The 18,516-nt window shown below is 37.8% G+C and overlaps 1 protein-coding gene and 1 long non-coding RNA gene across 2 annotated transcripts in view; one reads left to right on the top strand and one right to left on the bottom strand.

Moving 5' to 3' along the window:
* The window catches only part of LOC140172079 (sodium- and chloride-dependent taurine transporter-like), a 38,557-nt gene extending 35,543 nt beyond the window's left edge, over positions 1-3,014 (bottom strand). Inside the window, exon 1 of the mRNA XM_072195428.1 lies at positions 2,873-3,014. Coding sequence (XP_072051529.1) covers positions 2,873-3,014 — 142 coding nt within the window. The remainder of the gene's footprint in view (positions 1-2,872) is intronic.
* A 7,609-nt stretch (positions 3,015-10,623) lies between these two features.
* LOC140137629 (uncharacterized) lies at positions 10,624-18,103 on the top strand. Its single transcript, XR_011856875.1, has 3 exons — positions 10,624-10,740; positions 16,037-16,187; positions 18,018-18,103. It is a non-coding gene; the product is annotated as an uncharacterized lncRNA (long non-coding RNA).
* Positions 18,104-18,516: the final 413 nt, after the last annotated feature.

Genomic DNA, 18,516 nt, shown 5'->3' with positions numbered 1-18,516 from the left:
TGTATCTTGGGTCATGATATGGACATTCTGTCCAGCTTCAGAGATCTCTGCTGCATGTAGCATGATTAGAGTGTCTGCTTCCTCTTGTGTACTAAAACCTGTCGATGGCTGAACATGATTCATGTTGCTTCTCAAATGCAGACGTGTTACAGTGACTACTGGAATCTTCAACTTCAAAACTTTGTTTGCCAGGTAGATTGCAAGGGTGTTCTTAGTTTCATTGTTAGCCAAAAATAGCTTTGAGTCATGGAGTTTTCTCTTCCATAATTATCAAAGATCACACGGCAACCTTCATAGTCACTGTAACACATCTGCATCTGAAAAGCAACAATAATGTTCAGACATCGACAGGTGTTAGTACACAAGAGGAAAGCAGACGCTCTAATCATGCTACATGCAGCAGAGATCTCTGAAGCTGGAAAGAATGTCCATATCATGACCTAAGATACATATATACATACAACGGCTTTTTTATAGCGCAATTTCAAAGAAATGATCATTGCACTTTCCAAAAAAACTTACGCTACTACTAAAGACTACAAGAAAACAAAACACATGCAAAAGAAACAACATCAGCAATGGTTAAAAGATGGGTTTTCAGGCTACATTTGAAAGTAGTAACTGTGGGAGACGACCTAATGGATGAAGGAAGATTGTTCCAGATTCTGTTCCAGATACAGATGTTATGGTCCTTGCCCTTCGCAGACTCACGGTTCATGGTCTTCAGACAACCATGCTTATGGGGACAGGTGACAACAGAAGGAAAATCTTGCTGAAACCAATCGTAGGACATCAAAGTGTTGTTTCAGGCTGTGAGAGGTTTTTGTGCAGGCTCATGGGCACAAAAAATGACTTTCAGGCTAACACAGATGAAAAACTGAGATGGAAACAATTCAAGAGCCAACCAGGGGGGATTGATAAAATCAATGTGGCATCAACACATTCTGCGGGCGCATATGCAAGCATAATGTTTGTAGTCAAGACCTTGTGGTAAATCCAAATATTCCAGACCCGTTCGAGCTAGGATGGTCGAGTGATGCAGATAACATTCCAGTACCTATCCTGTCAGACATTGCAATAGCTCCCGAGTCTGTTGTCGAGCTTGTTAGGTGTGGATGTGGAATAAGCAAATGCTCCAGAAGATGTTCCTGCAGACAATCTGACTTGTACAGTAGCATGTGCTTGTGGAGCAGATGAAGAGTGTACCAATACAGTTGTGCTGAGGAACTTGATAATACTGATAACATGGATGATGACAACTAGGCATTTAAATGCCTCAAGGTCAGCTCTATCATAAATATCTGAAGTTGAATTACAATATTGAAATTTCAACTTTTAAAAACATGATTTTCTGCATTTCATTGCATAAATGCTGACAAATTAATCTTAGCCAATTTCAAGACATTTTGGTGGCCATTTTGAAAGGTGAAATGCACCTATATTCTCCTTAAACAATGTTGTTGCACTATTTTAAGAAATTAAGATGTTTACAATCATTTCCTTATCCATATCTAACAGAAATGAGATACGTGTATTTTACTCTCAATGATAGTAATTGCCTAAAGCGGTATACTATATCTTAATAAACGGCGGCCATTTTGGCTTTAGAGGCCATGTTGGATTGGAGACAATGGACCAAATTAAGTTTTAAGTTCTCAGTGGATTCTCAGAAACATTAGTAGTGAAAATAATCAGCAAAAAAGGAAAGAAATCAATGTTCTTATAGCTGGCAGAACATTTTAGACAAATTGGCGGCCATTTTGGATTTGGCAGCCATCTTGGATTCTAGAAAATGATCATAATTATGTTCTTAGTGGATGTTGACAATCAAAAGTATAAATAATCATTAAAAAATATGACTTTGTACACTTTCGGGACAAATATGGCTTTAAAAATGCTAAAAATAGTGGCCATTTTGAATTTCAAAATGGCCGCCGAAGACACATTCGAAAAAAATGGAACCAACTCAGGTCTTGTTACCTAGGGTATAAGGGTGCAAAAAAACCTTGGTTCCACTAATGTAGCAAATTTTGCACTGACTTATGATAATTCTACGTAACACCGTGTACTAAAATACGCATATCAATTTAATACCGAAATTAACTGAACTTCATTCTAACAAAAATAGCTACGCCACTGCTTACAAAAGTGTAACTGTACCACTGCCTACAAAAGTCCGCTTCAAAAAACCTAGAACAATTTTCGCCAGAGGTTATTGATACTACACAATACAATGATATACCATGAATATTCGACCAATTCACAAGTGTAACTATTCTGACTGGCCTTATGCGTATTAAGGTTATTAGCTGTCGTGATTTGGTAGTTCACAGCATCTTGCGAACGGTAGTGAATTTTGCAAAAATTGCATTGATCATTTCATAGCGAGTGTTTGGAAGAATTAAAATATCACAAACATACTTTTGTAGATCCTGTTATGTGGTTCTTGAGTTATGTTGCAAAGAGGGCTGAAACAACACCACTTTTGTAAAACGTACATTAACAACAATAATAAAGCAAGTTTTCAAAGTATATGAATTGTCGAATAAACTTTTGCAAAACATTAAAGTGTTATTTTTCAATAACATTTTGGCTGCTTCGACCAACATTACCGTGTATACCCTTTTAAAAATGTTTTTAGTCTTTTGGCCATTATTATGGACTACCAGGGACCCAACTCCTAACCTTGGACGTAGGCGATTGCAAATTGTATATAATGGTCAATATTGCATAGCCTCTTTGCCATCTGTTTTCATAAATGTGGTGAAATTTATTTATACTGTTGCAGGTGCGAATGAGTATTTCCTGCAATATTGACAACTTGTAGTATACTAATAACTTCAACAAGTAATAATAGTAAATTACGACTCACCGCCGCCATTCTTGTAGCATAGGTAGGGGAATCTCCAGACATTGCCTAATCCCACAGAAAAACCGATGAGGGAAAATATAAAGTCAAAACGACCAACCCATTGGCCTCTTTCCTTCAATCCGTCGCTATTGGTACTCGACATGGTTGGTGCGATGGGCGAGCAACTCTCTGTAAGCTGGCTTATGGTCGCTACCAGAGTGACATAATTATGTTCTGGTATATAATTTTCAGAAATTGCAGTGTTGCCAGGACGTGGTCCCGGGACGTGGTAAATCGTTACGCCACACAAAAACAGGTAAGGCTAATACTTTATTGGCTCAACAAAGGAAATTTCACTCATGAGTGCTCATACAAAATATATAAATACATACATAAATACATACATATGGAGTGTATGCAATGAACCAACCAGAACGGGTATACCAATTTACTGAAATTGCAGCTATATTGGAAGATTGTTCTAAGAGACAGAAAGGTCTCTAGATCGATTCCATTACTATCCATAACTATCACCTTTATTTATTGCCCGGTGTTACTCTATGAAGGACAGAACTTTATTCAAATCAGGATGAATCTGTCATAAGGGACGTCATAACGAATACCATAGGGGAAACTATCATGCACATATCGTACCTAAAGGACATAATTCCTTAAATCTGCATGCACTGCACGTCATTACACCTCAAAAAGTAACAATGGCGCGGACGACATGGGATGCGTACATGGTCGTTGTTGGAGGATTCGTGTTTTACATGTTTCAACTTGGAACCCACAAAGCATTGGGTGTATTTGTACCTTACTTCATTAGCGGGCTTGATATGACTGCATATCAAGTGGGAATCAGTTGTGGTATAGGAGCTGGGGTCAAATTTTTATTAGGTAAGGTTTAAACCAAACAAGGATAAATATATTCATATGAGTTATTTATATAAATGGAAAACAACGATATGGAAGATTATCTTTGATTGAAAACCAATTGAAATTGATAAATTTGCGGGTATAGAACTTGACATATAAAGACAACACGCGCCTTACATGAGTCCGCTTAGGTTTGTTCGGCTTTAATATATAAGGTGGAAATTATTCGGCTTTTGCTATAAAGTCCCAACTCACGCTCGCGTAAATTCACATAAGCATAACAAACTTAGCTGCCCGAGCAGACGCGCCTGGCGTGAGTTGCTAAACGGAGTTGGAAAATGGTGAAACATGATTGAAACAAACTAAAGATAGTTTAATTCACTTAATTATTTCATGAGGAATGTCAGATAGTCATCTATCCCAATTAAAAGGTAAAACAGTTCTAGAAAGAGTTTTAGAAGGTTGTTTAAACTTTATGCTAGATTTTATTTTAACTGTTTTTCCCCGTAATCATAGAAGTTGCCTTCTAGCATTGTTCCTTTATGTGCTAAACTTCATTCTCATCATTCATCCATGCGTTTCAAATTAACAATTGAATAAACCGCGCATTGCATCGCCACTTGGGATATTTACCGCGTGCATCGTTTTGATTTGCAACTTTTGAAAATACACCAAAGTTCATAACTGGTATCAATCTTTGTCAAGTTAGAGTGTCTGGCAGCAAATTTGATATCAAATTGGAGCTAACAAGATTATGCACACGACCTTATCAATAAAATTGTCATTTTAACAAGATCAGGCTTTGGTGCATGACGGGTTTACATAACTGAGGACTTTCTTTATTTGAGGTGTTTAATTATTATCATGTTATTTCTGACATTCCTTAATTACAGGTCCCATTTGGGCTGCAATTACAACTTTAGCTGACTCCCGGATTCTTACATTCTCAGGAGGGGTTCTTACAGGCTTGGGATTCATATGGGTCGGATTCTCTACCACGTCCGTTGATTTATCATTAGCTTTGTTGATAACAGGTAGGACATTGGGCTCTTCCAGATTAAATCCATACACCCTATGGAAGACGTGACCTTGATTTTAGCACTTCTCCAATAAGTTACCATGGGTAGGTTAGGAATAGCCTCAGTAGCGTAGCCAGCAGGGGGCAAGAGGGGCAGAGTGCCACTCCTGACAAAAAATGAAAGAAAAAAGTGCCCCTCTGGCAAAAAAGGAAGAGAAAATCTGGAGGGCAAAGGAAAAGAAAAAGGGCAAGGGAGCCCCTTTTCCACCAAAATTCAACCAGATCATGGGCCAAAATAGTGTAAAATAAAACAAATTGCGCACATTGTCACAACGTAGCCCCTTTCACCCAATCGTGGGCTAAAATAGTGTCAAATACTTTACAACGTCCCAGTAAAGCCTTTTTCGTGTTTTTGGAAGCTCCAAGACATGTCATGTACAGTCTCTATAAAAACAAAAAACGGTTTATATCTACCGGTATGTATGATGCAACTGCAATTTATTTTTCGTCTGTGCCCTCGAAATTTTATTTTGCCACCCCTGACCAAGAAAGCTGTCTACGCCCCTGAATAGCCTGTCAATTAGGACAATACCCTATTGCCCTGTGGTGTTGCTTATTACATAATTTTATTGCTCTCCAGTTTCTCTCTGTAGTGAACCGTGTTTCATATAAGTTTCATATAATGACATGCTTATTTTGCTCTGAGCTTATCTTGTTTGCTACTGAGTTCTATTTGAACATGCCTTCAGTTTTTGACTTGAATTTGTTTTTAACTACAGCATGTAGTTTTTGTTGTTTGCTTTCATATTTTGTTGTCTGTCCCTAAAGAAGAGCAGTTTATCTGCTCTAAACGTCGGGTTTTTTTTCTGTTTGGTTTTGTTTTTACTGCTATGTGCAGAATTTGGGCCACCTTTTTTCTTAAAGCAATATTAGAAAAATGGTCTATTTTCAAAATATTTCAAGCATTTTCCAACAAAAGTGTACACACTAATAGTGTAAGAAAGTAAACCAAATGGCTTCAGTTGGGCCTGAATTTTAAAACATTGCCCAATTATTAGGGGGCACATTCTCCCTCTGACACCACTGCTTCACGCAAGTGGGACTAGTTTTTCATCTTTATTTCATCTTTATGTGATCCAACCATCAAGAATTCGTGGCTATGCGTCTGTAAACCGGACTTATAAAGTGTCAGTGTAACATTTAACATTTTGCCAACAGAGTTTGGCCCCCAGAAAATTGTTGAGGGCCCGAATGGCTTTTGACAATTGAATATATGAATACAAAAGCCACCCAAATCCATACGTTGACCAAATTGAGTTAAGCATGGGAAATTGTTGCTATACATAGGCCTGTCATATGTATGAAAGAACAACTCAAATTCATCATCTGTGTCTATTGAGCATGTGAGAAATAGCATGTATGAAAGAACCACCCAATTCCGTGATTTGAGTCTTGTAACACATTGATTGAAATCCAGTATGTATAAAAGTCCACTTGTAACACATTCGTTACTGGAGAGTGACTTTTGAAAAAAAATTGGTTTAATAAAGGAACGTGTGTGGTTTATATTACATGACAGAATGCTTATCAACATTATACATACATGTGTGCTTTATTTTGTATTATCTTACTAGTAGTAATCTCATTCCAACGTTGTTGTCTTTGTATATGATTCAAAAAACCACCCAAGTCCAAAATTTAAAATGAACCCTATAAAGTCCCTGAAATGCTAATCGTCATACTTTATACAGTTTAATACACTCATTTGCACGTAAAACTTACCATATTAACCAGGTAAATCTAACTTAAGGAATTAAAGTGATACACAGGTTTTTCTCTCAAAATCACTTCCCATGGACTTGGGTGGGTTTTGTATTCATGTATTCAATTTAAGCTTTTGAGGACTGAAAATAGGACCAAGTTGGCTACATTACAACTGGGTGTTATGTGGCTGTTTTCTCTACTGTTTTTGGACACATTTAAAAAAAATCAATAATAGTGAAAAAACAATAAAATAGCGGGTAAATAGGATGCACCAGATGCCTTCAATTAGGCTTTAATTTTGAACAATTTCAGATCAAAATTCTCGGCTATATATTGTTTTCATGGAGTTCTGTACGCCCCTGTAATGCCTACAATTGGGATATTCTTTTCTGATGTAATAATCATGTGTTTGAGCGATAATAGGGTAGTGTATTATAATTGTTGCAAACAAAGTTCATGATAAATAATATGAGGATGATATTTTCTGTGGAATGGAAGACCATCGTACAAGCATGACAAGTGGCACTTACGATAGTTTTGTACTAAACACAATCGGTGGTACTAAACATGGTCTTACATTCAACAGAAAAAATTGAATACACTTACGATATCTTATTTTTATTAAGTAATAAATATCAAATTGAAACACTATATTATGGTTTTTAACGTCCAAAAACACCATTTGCATGCAGTTTAGACTGATTGAACTACAGGTGAACTCCTTAGATTTTCAGACATTATTGTTAGATCGTAGCATGAATATGACGCAGGTAAATAGCCAGTAAAAACAAATTGTAAAGTATCATCTGATAAAGAACTTTATAGTGGTAGATTCTCAACCTGGCGACTTATTATGGTCCAATGCATTTAGATAGGGAGTTTGAACTTTTTCATTATTAGATAATAACTTTGAAAACTGATCATTTTGACAGGTAAATTTCATTGCTTTGTATCAAGTGTTAGTGCGAAAACTCGATTGCGGAGTTTAAACTATAGTTGACTAGTTCAACAATTGTGTTATTAGTAACAGCTGGAGACCAATCTACAGTTCGTGGGTAAGCGTAGATGAGTACAATATACTCTGTGTAAATTGCCAAAATATGTTCACAGGGCAGCCATTTCACTTACCCACTTCTGCCACTGAGCAGTCCAGTTATTTGAAGATGGTGTATTCTAATTTCAACTGCTCAGTGCCAGTAGTGAGTATGTGCAATTGCTGCCATGTACAGCTGCCATTACACTATACTGTGTGTAAATTGGCATATGTTCGCAGGGCAGCTATTGCACTTACCCACTTCGTGCATTGAACAGCCGATTTGTTGTATGCTATTAGTCGTAGTGATGTAACAGGATTAATTACCATTGGTGAAAACAATTTGTGAATGTATTCCTTAGCAATTTGCAAAATTGCTAAGGTCTGTTTCTGTCAAGTTCTTTGTTTCTTTCTTTCTTTCTGTCAATCTTATAATGAGCCACCATAGCCATATGCTTTGAGCCATGTTGACCATAGTTGGTCATTAGGACCATTGGGTGGGGGGACAAATGAAACATGATCAACTTCAGGTCAAAGGTCATCCACTTCCGGTCAATGGCCAAAAACGTGATTTCACTAAAGATGCTGCTCCTTCCACAAATTACACAGCACGATGATGGCACTTTGGTACATGCATCAGCTATACCCAGTGTCTAAAAGTTATTGTCCAGAATCGGGGGCAAAGGTCATTAAGGGGATACTTCCGGTATATGACCAAATACACTAAAATGCTGATGCTGTAGCAAATATATATAGTACAACAATGTTATTTGGTCATCAGGACCAATAGCTGGTGGCACAAATGTCACATGACCAAAACAAGATCAAAGGTCATGGAAAGGTCATTATGGCCGAAAATGTTATTTCCTATTATTTTTACTAAAACTGCTACTCCTTACACGAATTACACAGCAAGATGACGTCACTTGACACATGCATTAGCCTTGAGGTCAAAGGTCATGCGAAGGTCATTATGGCTGATGTGATTTTCTGTTCTGTTACTAAAAATTCTAAGTCATTCCACAAATTATGATATAGCATGACATTACTTGCATACATCCATTGGGGTCAAAGGTCATTTTGTCAAAGGTCATTAGGGTCAAAGGTCATGTAGGTATTACTTCCAGTATGTAGCAAAATACCTTAGGAAGTCGGTCTATAATAGCGCATGACCAAAGTTGCACAGAAATATTTACATGAATATTGAATAACTTTTGGTTAGGCCGAATAAAAAAATAATCATGTTTCACGTCTTCTCCCGCTTCCTTTTTTGAGGTTTCTTCAATTTTTATTTTTATTTTTTGAAAGTCAGTTATAACTTTAAAAAATATATATCTAGGGAGTAAAGATGCTTTCTATAGACTTGCTAATATACAAGAAACACTTTTGGAAGGTTTAGTGATAATTAAAGGAGGCATATCTCGTTGAACTAGATATAAAAAGAGGCCTCCTCCTTTTTCCGGGCATTAATGTGTGCGCTAAAACAGTTCTAATTATGGGTATTTGCACCAATTTTACGATAAAAAATAAAAAGCCCCCTTTTCCTCCTTTTTGAAACATGTTTTTTATTTTACTTGGCCTTATCAAAATGATTTCTCATACTGTAATTTTACATGTATATTCCAATGAATTACACATATGCCGGACCTTTTGAACTTGCATATGCTATAGGTGAGCTAACAAATTAACCTTGGTCTCTAGCCAAATTCCAAAGTTATAGTGCATTTCAAAAAAAGACCTCTCAGTAAAATCAGCATAATACATGTATACTACCGCTTACATGCATTCATGATATATAGCTGGGCTAATTAGCTATAGACCTAGTTAATTAGCTATTGCTAAGGTCGCGTATATGTGTATGCGCAATTAGCTCTAGTTGTACTTTTATTTACAAGTGCACATATAGTCCTTGGGCATGGCCGGGGCTTGAACCCGGGACCTCAGTGGTGCATTCTACTGTAGACAGGACTGCATCATGCTGCCTTTAAAGTAAAAAGCTCTAAAATATATATTAATAGTTAAGCTACTTTTACTTGTGAAAAATCAGATATTACGAAAGTAGCGTAGTCCCCTCAGTGCCCCTCAATCAGACTCATCAACCCCTCAATCAGGCGCACCCCTTCCCCTTCGAACTACTAACGCCAATCCAATGTATTATGATTATCTTTTACAGGAATTGGATTGGGATTACCACTTGTGGCCGTTCAAAATATCGTCCGTGATTACTTTGCCGACAAGAACTACAATTTGGCCGTCGGTTTGATCTTCGTCGGTTCTGCTGTCGGCATGACATTGTTCCCACCGTTACTGAATTCTTTATCGACATGTACGGATGGAGAAGTGCTTCAATATTAATGGGGGCTTCATGCTTCAATATCTCTGTTGGGGCGGCACTTTTTAAGCCTTTACCTGAAAGTGAGGCGACACATTTAACTAGAGTTCGGGCGGCAATTTTAAAACATTTGACTGGAGATCGGGCAGCACTTTTGAAGCCTTCAACTGGAGATCGGGCGGCACTATTGAAGCCTTTACCATGTTTACCTGATAATGTTCCTACAAAAACATCTCATGATTCATGCGTATTTGGAAAATGCAATTTAGAGAAATGCAAATTAGAAAAATGCAAATTAGAAAAATGCAAATTAGGGAAATGCAAATTAGACAAATGTAGTGATAGAACGGATGACGATTTGAATAATACATTAGCTCAGAGATGTAGCAACTTTTTTGGATTTTCTATAATTGTGGAAGAACCAATTATTTGTATTTACTTTGTGGCGTTTATCCTTTGGGGCATTGCTTACACAGGGTGGATGCTGTTTCTCTTCTCGTACGCGATATCACTTGGGTATACTCCCCGATTTGCATCCTTGCTTTCAGCCATCGGAGGTCTTGGTACATTAACTGGACGAGTAATGACTACTTTCTTTTGTGATACAGCAAACGTATCGGCGCAAATGCAGTTTGCTGTACTCTCTGCTGTAAGTTGCTTGGCGTTAATTTTGCATCCAATTGCGTCTGTTACATGGGCATTGATTGCAGTCTCGTTCTTCGCTGGTATTGGAATAGGAACACCCCCTGCAGCAATGGTTCTTATAACCAAAGATATCAGCAGCACTGAGAGTTATTCGGGTGCCTTAGGATTGCTTTTCATGTTTCAAGGAATGGGGCTGTTTGCAGGTGGACCCTTGACAGGTATGTTAATGTGCTGCTCATAGGCGTAGATCCCGGGGGGATGGGGGGATTTATCCCCCCCCCCCAATATTTTGCCAGGGGGGGATGATCCATACAATCATCCCCCCAATGTTGACGCCTGTATATGGGTTTCCAATCAAATTAACCCCATATTTGGCCATTTCAACCTAAAAAGTGCTAAATTTTTCGCGCTCCGCGCGAATTTATTCAACTTTTGTACAATATTTAACCACTTTAGCTTTAATATTGCAAAATTTTTCGAGCGCTTCGCGCGCATTTGTACCATAACCTTATTTTGTCGCTGACTTCAAGAAATTTTTTCTAACCCCATCCCCCCCAATGGGGAAAAGAAATCTACGCCACTGGTGCTGCTCTAATTAAAATTCATATCCCTCCTATCAAAGACATGACTTTCATATCCCACACAGGGGGTATAGATTGTGTCAACCATTCAGGTAATGCAATTTGAAATTCACACCCCCTGTGTGGTGGAATAAGGTCATGTCTTCCATAGGGGGTGTATGGATTTTAAATGGAATAGCCCAATTGGAAAGCCTATTAGTAAATCAACAAAGTCATGAAAGTTGAAGCTTCTTGGCACTTTGCAAAATCTTGCAAAATGAGTATTGTTAAAGAAACATTTTGAGATTTGCGCCCTCAATTTTGAAATAGTTAACTTTAATTCATCACTGATCTTTCATGTAAATATGATTTTGCCTATCACTCAGAAGACCTGGCAGTTAGAAGACCAGCTATTCAGAAAACCCATTATTCAGAATTTTCTGAGTAGCGGGCCTTCGGAATAACGGACTTTCTGAATAATTGTATGATAAAGGTCCTGCTACTGAGAATTTTGTTTCTGACAAACGGGCTGTATCCAACCCAAACCCTAAACCATAACCCCCAACCCCTAACCCTAACCCCAATCCTAACCCGAAGCTGCCCCTAACCATAACCTTAACCCTGCAAAGGGCCAGTTAATCAGAAGGCCCGCCACACAGAAAATACCCGGTACTCAAAAAATATTTTCTGATTAGCGGGTCATTTTAAATGAAAACAAGCCCGCTATTCAGAATTTTCTGAATAGTGGGCCTTCCGAGTAACGGGTTTTCTGAGTGACGGTTTGCTCCTTAAGTAGCCCACACGATGCAAAAACGATGGTGTTGTATTTGTGCGAAGACATTTCGTGTTGCATTTGCATGTAGCTTTTTGTGTGAGCCCTGATTCACAAAGTTGTTGTATTTGTACGAAGACATTTCATGTTGCATTTGCATGTAGCTTTTTGTGTGAGCCCTGATTCACAAAGTTCTAAGCTTTATCACTCTGGAAATGAAAATGCAATTTCCAACATATTCAATGTAGAGGTTAGAAAATGTCAAGTATTGGATAATGTAATTTTGGGAGTGATGTATTTTTTCATTTTGTTCATAACGATACTCCTTAATGTGCCATTAAGATTAATTAAAATTCAGCAACTCAAGGCAAGCAGTTATTGATTTATTGATCAAATATTGGTTTTCCCTCATTTTTGACTTTAACTTCACAACTGTTGTCTGCATGTGCTATAATTTTTGAGAAAAATGCAAAAATAGGCACAAAATTAGGCAGGGGTGTAGTACCCCCTTGATACAAGCAGAGATAGTATTTTCAAGAACAAAATATAATAAATGACACTACTATTGTTGATATGCATCATTTCCACAATATGAAAACGGTTTCAACTTTGAGATAAGGAAGTGAATACTTTGGTGGAGTGTGTTGGAAAAGTTGGAACCTTGAACATCAAAAAATTTTGATCCCCTAAAAAAGGTGGATTTGTTATCTCCCTTTTTATGGTCTAAAACTTTTTAATCCCCCCCCTTCATGTCCTAAAAATGAAACCAAAAATATATATTATTAACTCATTAATAGCTACAAATTACCGTTTGGGGTAATTACTCATTGGAGTCATAATAAATAATTGTAAAATGCTCAAATTTTGTTGATTTGAAGCATGAAAGTACACAAACATTTGGAATGTATATTTCTTGTCGTACATGTTACAGATTTTTACCCTCAATTTTTTTATCCCCCCCTATTAAGGACTGAATTTTTGGATCCTCCTTTTAGAACCCATTTTGTTTATCCCCCATATTTTCCAACCCACCAAAATATTTGTGAACACTCCCTGATACTACAAGGCTTTTGGGTGTCAATCAAAGAAAGAAGCTGCAATATTATGCAGTATAGGCTTGTTGTGTCAATTACATAAGAATGTTTGAAATACTCACGAATATGAAAAAGAAATATCTGCATTTGATCTCCATTGCATGTATAAGGCGAAGCTGGGCGTCAGACCATTATAATTATTTAAATATATAGCAGTATATAAATTATAGCTTGCACTTTCTGATTTTGGGCGGAAAGGCTGCATAGATAGCAACGCTGCTGAGTGTTAATAGCTATTTGGCTACTTTTACTAACCCACTTAAAGGAGTATTTCGTGATCCTAGCATCCTCTATTTATGTCATTTTCATTAGATATCCAAGAAAAAACCTATTCCCAAAATTTCAGTTGATTCCGATTTTGCGTTCGCGAGTTATGCATGATTATGTGTATTACACTGCTCCATAGACAATGCGTTGTAATTTCGTTCTGGTGCACCAGAACGAAATTCAAATTTCACGATATCTTTGCTAAACGAATTAATCTGCAAGTAATATTTTGTACATAAACATTATGTAGCCAGAGGTTTCCAGTGATATAAAAATCTCAACTTTTTTTTTTAGTAAAGTGGGGGGATGAGGCTGTGGATCACGAAATGCCCCTTTAACTGGAAAACTGGCCAATATGCCCAATAGGATACTGGTCGCACTGGAATTCAATAAATTTTAGGGCATGTTATCTCTGTTTAATTAACGTCAAAAGTAGGCATAGGTGGTTAGAGATCGGTGTACAGTCTCACGCGGTATGGTGTGATATTAGACGAGTGTTCAAACGAATAAATGACACATACGGCTGTAAGGCGCAAGGCGTATGGATTATAACAACCTTTCTAAAATGTGTGAATGCACCCATTAAGTTAATGTGGTATAGCATATGAGCACTCATTAAGCTTATATATGCCATAATATTTGATTGTAATTTATTATGATAGATTTGATCGATTGTTTAATATACCTCACTTCCTCACTGACTTAGAACTAATCGTTTTAAAGCTATGATTTATTACACTTCAACAACGAGCACCTGGGCTTTAATCTCCGATGAATATTAATGAACATTTTGGTTGATTCTGTAAAAAATATGTTTGATATTTTAACTGAGTGAGTACACTCTCACGCAGTCTGTAAATTTTTGTTTTCAAAACATAAGTCAGTAGCACTCAATATTAAGTGTTTCCCTAACAATCCCTTTTCAAAATAAAAAACGAAAATATTTCAAAGATTTGTGGGAAATGGCTGCGGCATATTGCTATATTTGCGATGAAACTCTGAATTCGCGTTATTTCTCGATATAGTCTGCACAGTCATTTGGTTTAATAAAATACCACAAATGGGGCATGGATATTCTAGTTGAGATACAAACTAAAATTGAAAGACATATCCTTATAATCACCCACACAGGGGGTGTAGATTTCAAATGGATAACCCTGTTTGAAATTCGCACTCCATGTGTGGAATAGAATATTAAGGTCATGCCGTTCATAGGGGGTGAATGGATTTCAACTGAAATAGCCCATTTTGGAGCAGACAACCCTGAATGGGTGGCTCCATTTGAAATTCACACTCCCTGTGTGGAAGATTAAGGTCATGTCGTTCATAGGGTGTGTAATGATTTCAACTGGAATAGCCCATTTTGGAGCAGACAACCCTGAATGGGTGACTCCATGTGAAATTCACACTCCCTGTGTGGGAGATGAAGGTCATGTCGTTCATAGGGTGTGTACTGATTTCCACACTGGAATAGCCCATGGAGCAGACAACCCTGAATGGGTGACTCCATGTGAAATTCACACTCCCTGTGTGGAAGATTAAGGTCATGCCGTCATATAGGAGTGAATGGATTTCAACTGAAATATCCCATTTTGGAGCAGACAACCCTGAATGGGTGACTCCATTTGAAATTCACACTCCCTGTGTGGAAGATTACGGTCATGTCGTTCATAGGGTGTGTATTGATTTCAATTGGAATAGCCTATTTTGGAGCAGACGACACTGAATGGGTGACTCCATTTGAAATTCACACTCCCGGTGTGGAAGATTAAGGTCATGTCGTTCATAGGGGGTATATGGATTTCAACTGAAATAGCCCATTTTGGAGCAGACAACCCTGAATGGATGACTCCATGTGAAATTCACACTCCCTGTGTGGGAGATGAAGGTCATGTCGTTCATAAGGTGTGTACTGATTTCAACTGGAATAGCCCATTTTGGAGCAGACAACCCTGAATGGGCGACTCCATTTGAAATTCACACTCCCTGTGTGGAAGATTAAAGTCATGCCGTCATATAGGGGTGTATTGATTTCAACTGTAATAGCCCAGTGTAGAACCCGTCTACATCAAAAATGTAACTAAGTTACAAAAGGAGAGCGTATTTATGTGTATGCTGGATTTAACTGCCATGCCGCGAGTGTTTACTTTTTATGAGTTCGAGTTGGAGTTGGAGTTAGAGTTAGAGTTGCATTTTAGAGTTCGAGTTAGAGTTCGAGTTGCACTTTAGAGTTAGAGTTACATTTTAGAGTTCGATTTAGAGTTAGAGTTGCATTTTAGAGTTCGATTTAGAGTTAGAGTTGCACTTTAGAGTTAGAGTTTGCACTTTAGAGTTAGACTTGCACTTTAGAGTTAGAGTTACAGTTTAGAGTTCGAATTAGAATGAGCGTTGCATTTTAGAGTTGCCAGTGATAATTTAGGGTACAGGTCAATTCAAGATGATAACCACATCAACAACAACAATCAATATATTGAGATACTTTAAACTGACTATATTAATGATATAAATCATGATAAGCCTTCATGAAAAATGCTTGTAACTTAAAAAATTAGACGTTTTATGCTGTCAAACCAACATCTTGACGTCTCACAGTTGAAAAACCACTGACCTGTGACCATTAATAAGAAAATGACAGCTACTTTTGTAAACCATGTTAAAATTCCCTTGCGCCAATGTGGTCAAAAGTGTCACAAAATGCAGACAAACAGACACAAACAAGGCTTGCCATTGGCTGATACGTACGTCATGTCGTTTGCCCAGCGGCAAGTGGCACGAAAGTTTGACAGGGGAATTATTTTATACCTATGTTTGGTTTATCTAGGTTTGATCTACGATATCACCCATGGTTTCAATACTGCATTTATATCACTAGCCATAGCGGAACTTACTGCGGCAATACTTGCGTTAATAAAAGCACCCGAGGTCGTCAAACTCTTACAGTAGGAGTGAAATAATCACCATATCTTACTCAGGTAAGCACAAAAGAGTAAATACATAATTCATGTTATATTTGGAAGCAAATAATAATCTGTATAAACTGAAAAATGCAAAATCAACCCAGTGACATGCTACCAACCCCGGGGCTACCAACATTACTGGGAAAATGCTGCACACGAAATGCGCTAGCACTTGCAGTTTGGATGCTAAAATGAAGCTAGTTGTGACGTAAACAATGGTAAAGCAAGTCTAAATGCATGCAGAATGGTACCGGAGATCAGATACGTATCACAAATGTTGGTTAATTTTGTCCCGGTATTTGAAGTCAGGGACAACTTGCCCCCGCCCCACCCCAGGTCCCGTTACAAAAATTATGTTTAGCATAAGTACAGCTGCTAAGCTAAAATATTGTACACTTTTTAGTGGAAGCATGAGAATTTCCACGCATAAAGTACTAGGTCACGAAAGGTCATACAGGTGTAAAAAATTTAAAATGCTCCGATTTTGTTGACAGATATACTAAATTATCTGCAACCTACCGTTACGGAGTTTCCTACTAGTTATCTAATAAAAAACCCAAATATTGTGTCAAATTGCTCGTCTGGAAGTCAAAGGTATGGAAGTCCAAGATCAACAGTGACCTATCTGCCACCCAATGACCTCTGACATTGTGACCTCTAGCGGTTACCAGAGGTCAAATCCAAAATGGCTCTACGTCTTAAAATCAACATTGGACCTTGTACATCATGTGTGGAAATCTCATGCTTCTACTAAGAACTGCATGATGGTTCCCAGTTTGGGAGCTTAGCAGCTCTACTATAAATCTAACGAATAACTTGTACACATCTTATAATTAAAGATAAGGATAAAAAGAATTTATCGCGTCTGATGTCACTGTCATTTACGATCCTTGATTGGTTCACACAGGTTAATCAGCGCGTAAAAGGAAGACCGATCTATTTGGTGCTGATCGGAGAAAAGGAATAGCAGCAAACCATCTCAAAATTACGTACTTTTACAAGGCAAAAAGCAGCTTTTCTAGGCATTGTGGACATGGTGCCTTCCCCAAAGAAAGTTTCCTACTATAAAGACCTAACTTTTGAGATGGTTTGCATGTCGAAAGGTGCAAAATTAACAATAAGGCGCCCGGTTATAAATCCGCGTTCAGCAAGTCATCATCACGACACTTGTAAACAAACCGTGTTCGAGTTTGATTGACAGGTGACGTCAGACGCGATAAATTCTCTTTATCTTTGTCTTTCATTATAGGCTAAAAAGTTTTATTCCCGTTGGACGTGCGCATTTTGCTTTAGGGGAAATTTTACCGCATAGTTTGAGAAATCAAAAAATAAGATATTTCAAACAAAAAATGAATGACAAAAGTGTTCATAATTTCTTTCATTAATGAAATCAATAAGGGGCTGTGCAATAATTATGAGCCCTGGGAGGGTTAAATTGGGGATTCAAGATTTTTGGCACACATCTATTGGGCGCCTTTTACATAAAACGCTCTTAAAAGGCTTAGGAAAACAGTTTAAATATGCAAATTTTCCTGCTCGCTGTGCTCGCAATATTATCTAAACTCAACCCAGAAAGTATCGAAAGTATCGAAACGATTATAGATGCTCAGATATATCGGGAACTGAAATATTATAGCAAAAACTTATTTAATGTATAAAGCGCAGCTTTCTCCTGCGCATTTTGATACCTCATTTATTGCTCTACGATAACATTTGGTTGATTTATGGGCGCTTGAGTGGCTTCAAGTCGGATTTCGAAAGTTGCACTTACCTCCTATTCAAGCCAAACAGCACACAAAAGTTTAATATTTTTCAATAATAAAGAATTACTCTCTTTTTACACAGGAAGCCCACGAGATTTCAAAGAACTTGCAACGATCTATAACTTAAATTATACTTTTTGAAGAACTCAGATGAAGGATGGACCCCAGGAAACCAACCTAACACGAGACATATGACATCCGATGTCAACCAACCTAACACGAGACATATGACATCCGATGTCAACCAACCTAACACGAGACATATGACATCCGATGTCAACCAACCTAACACGAGACATATGACATCCGATGTCAACCAACCTAACACGAGACATATGACATCCGATGTCAACCAACCTAACACGAGACATATGACATCCGATGTCAACCAACCTAACACGAGGCATATGACATCCGATGTCAACCAACCTAACACGAGACATGACATCCGATGTCAACCAACCTAACACGAGACATATGACATCCGATGTCAACCAACCTAACACGAGGCATATGACATCCGATGTCAACCAACCTAACACGAGACATGACATCCGATGTCAACCAACCTAACACGAGAC

This window comes from Amphiura filiformis, chromosome 2 (genome assembly GCF_039555335.1).
Source record: "Amphiura filiformis chromosome 2, Afil_fr2py, whole genome shotgun sequence".
Classification (NCBI taxonomy): domain Eukaryota; kingdom Metazoa; phylum Echinodermata; class Ophiuroidea; order Amphilepidida; family Amphiuridae; genus Amphiura; species Amphiura filiformis.
Note: the sequence above shows the minus strand (reverse complement) of the source record. Positions and strands in the feature narration are given on the sequence as shown.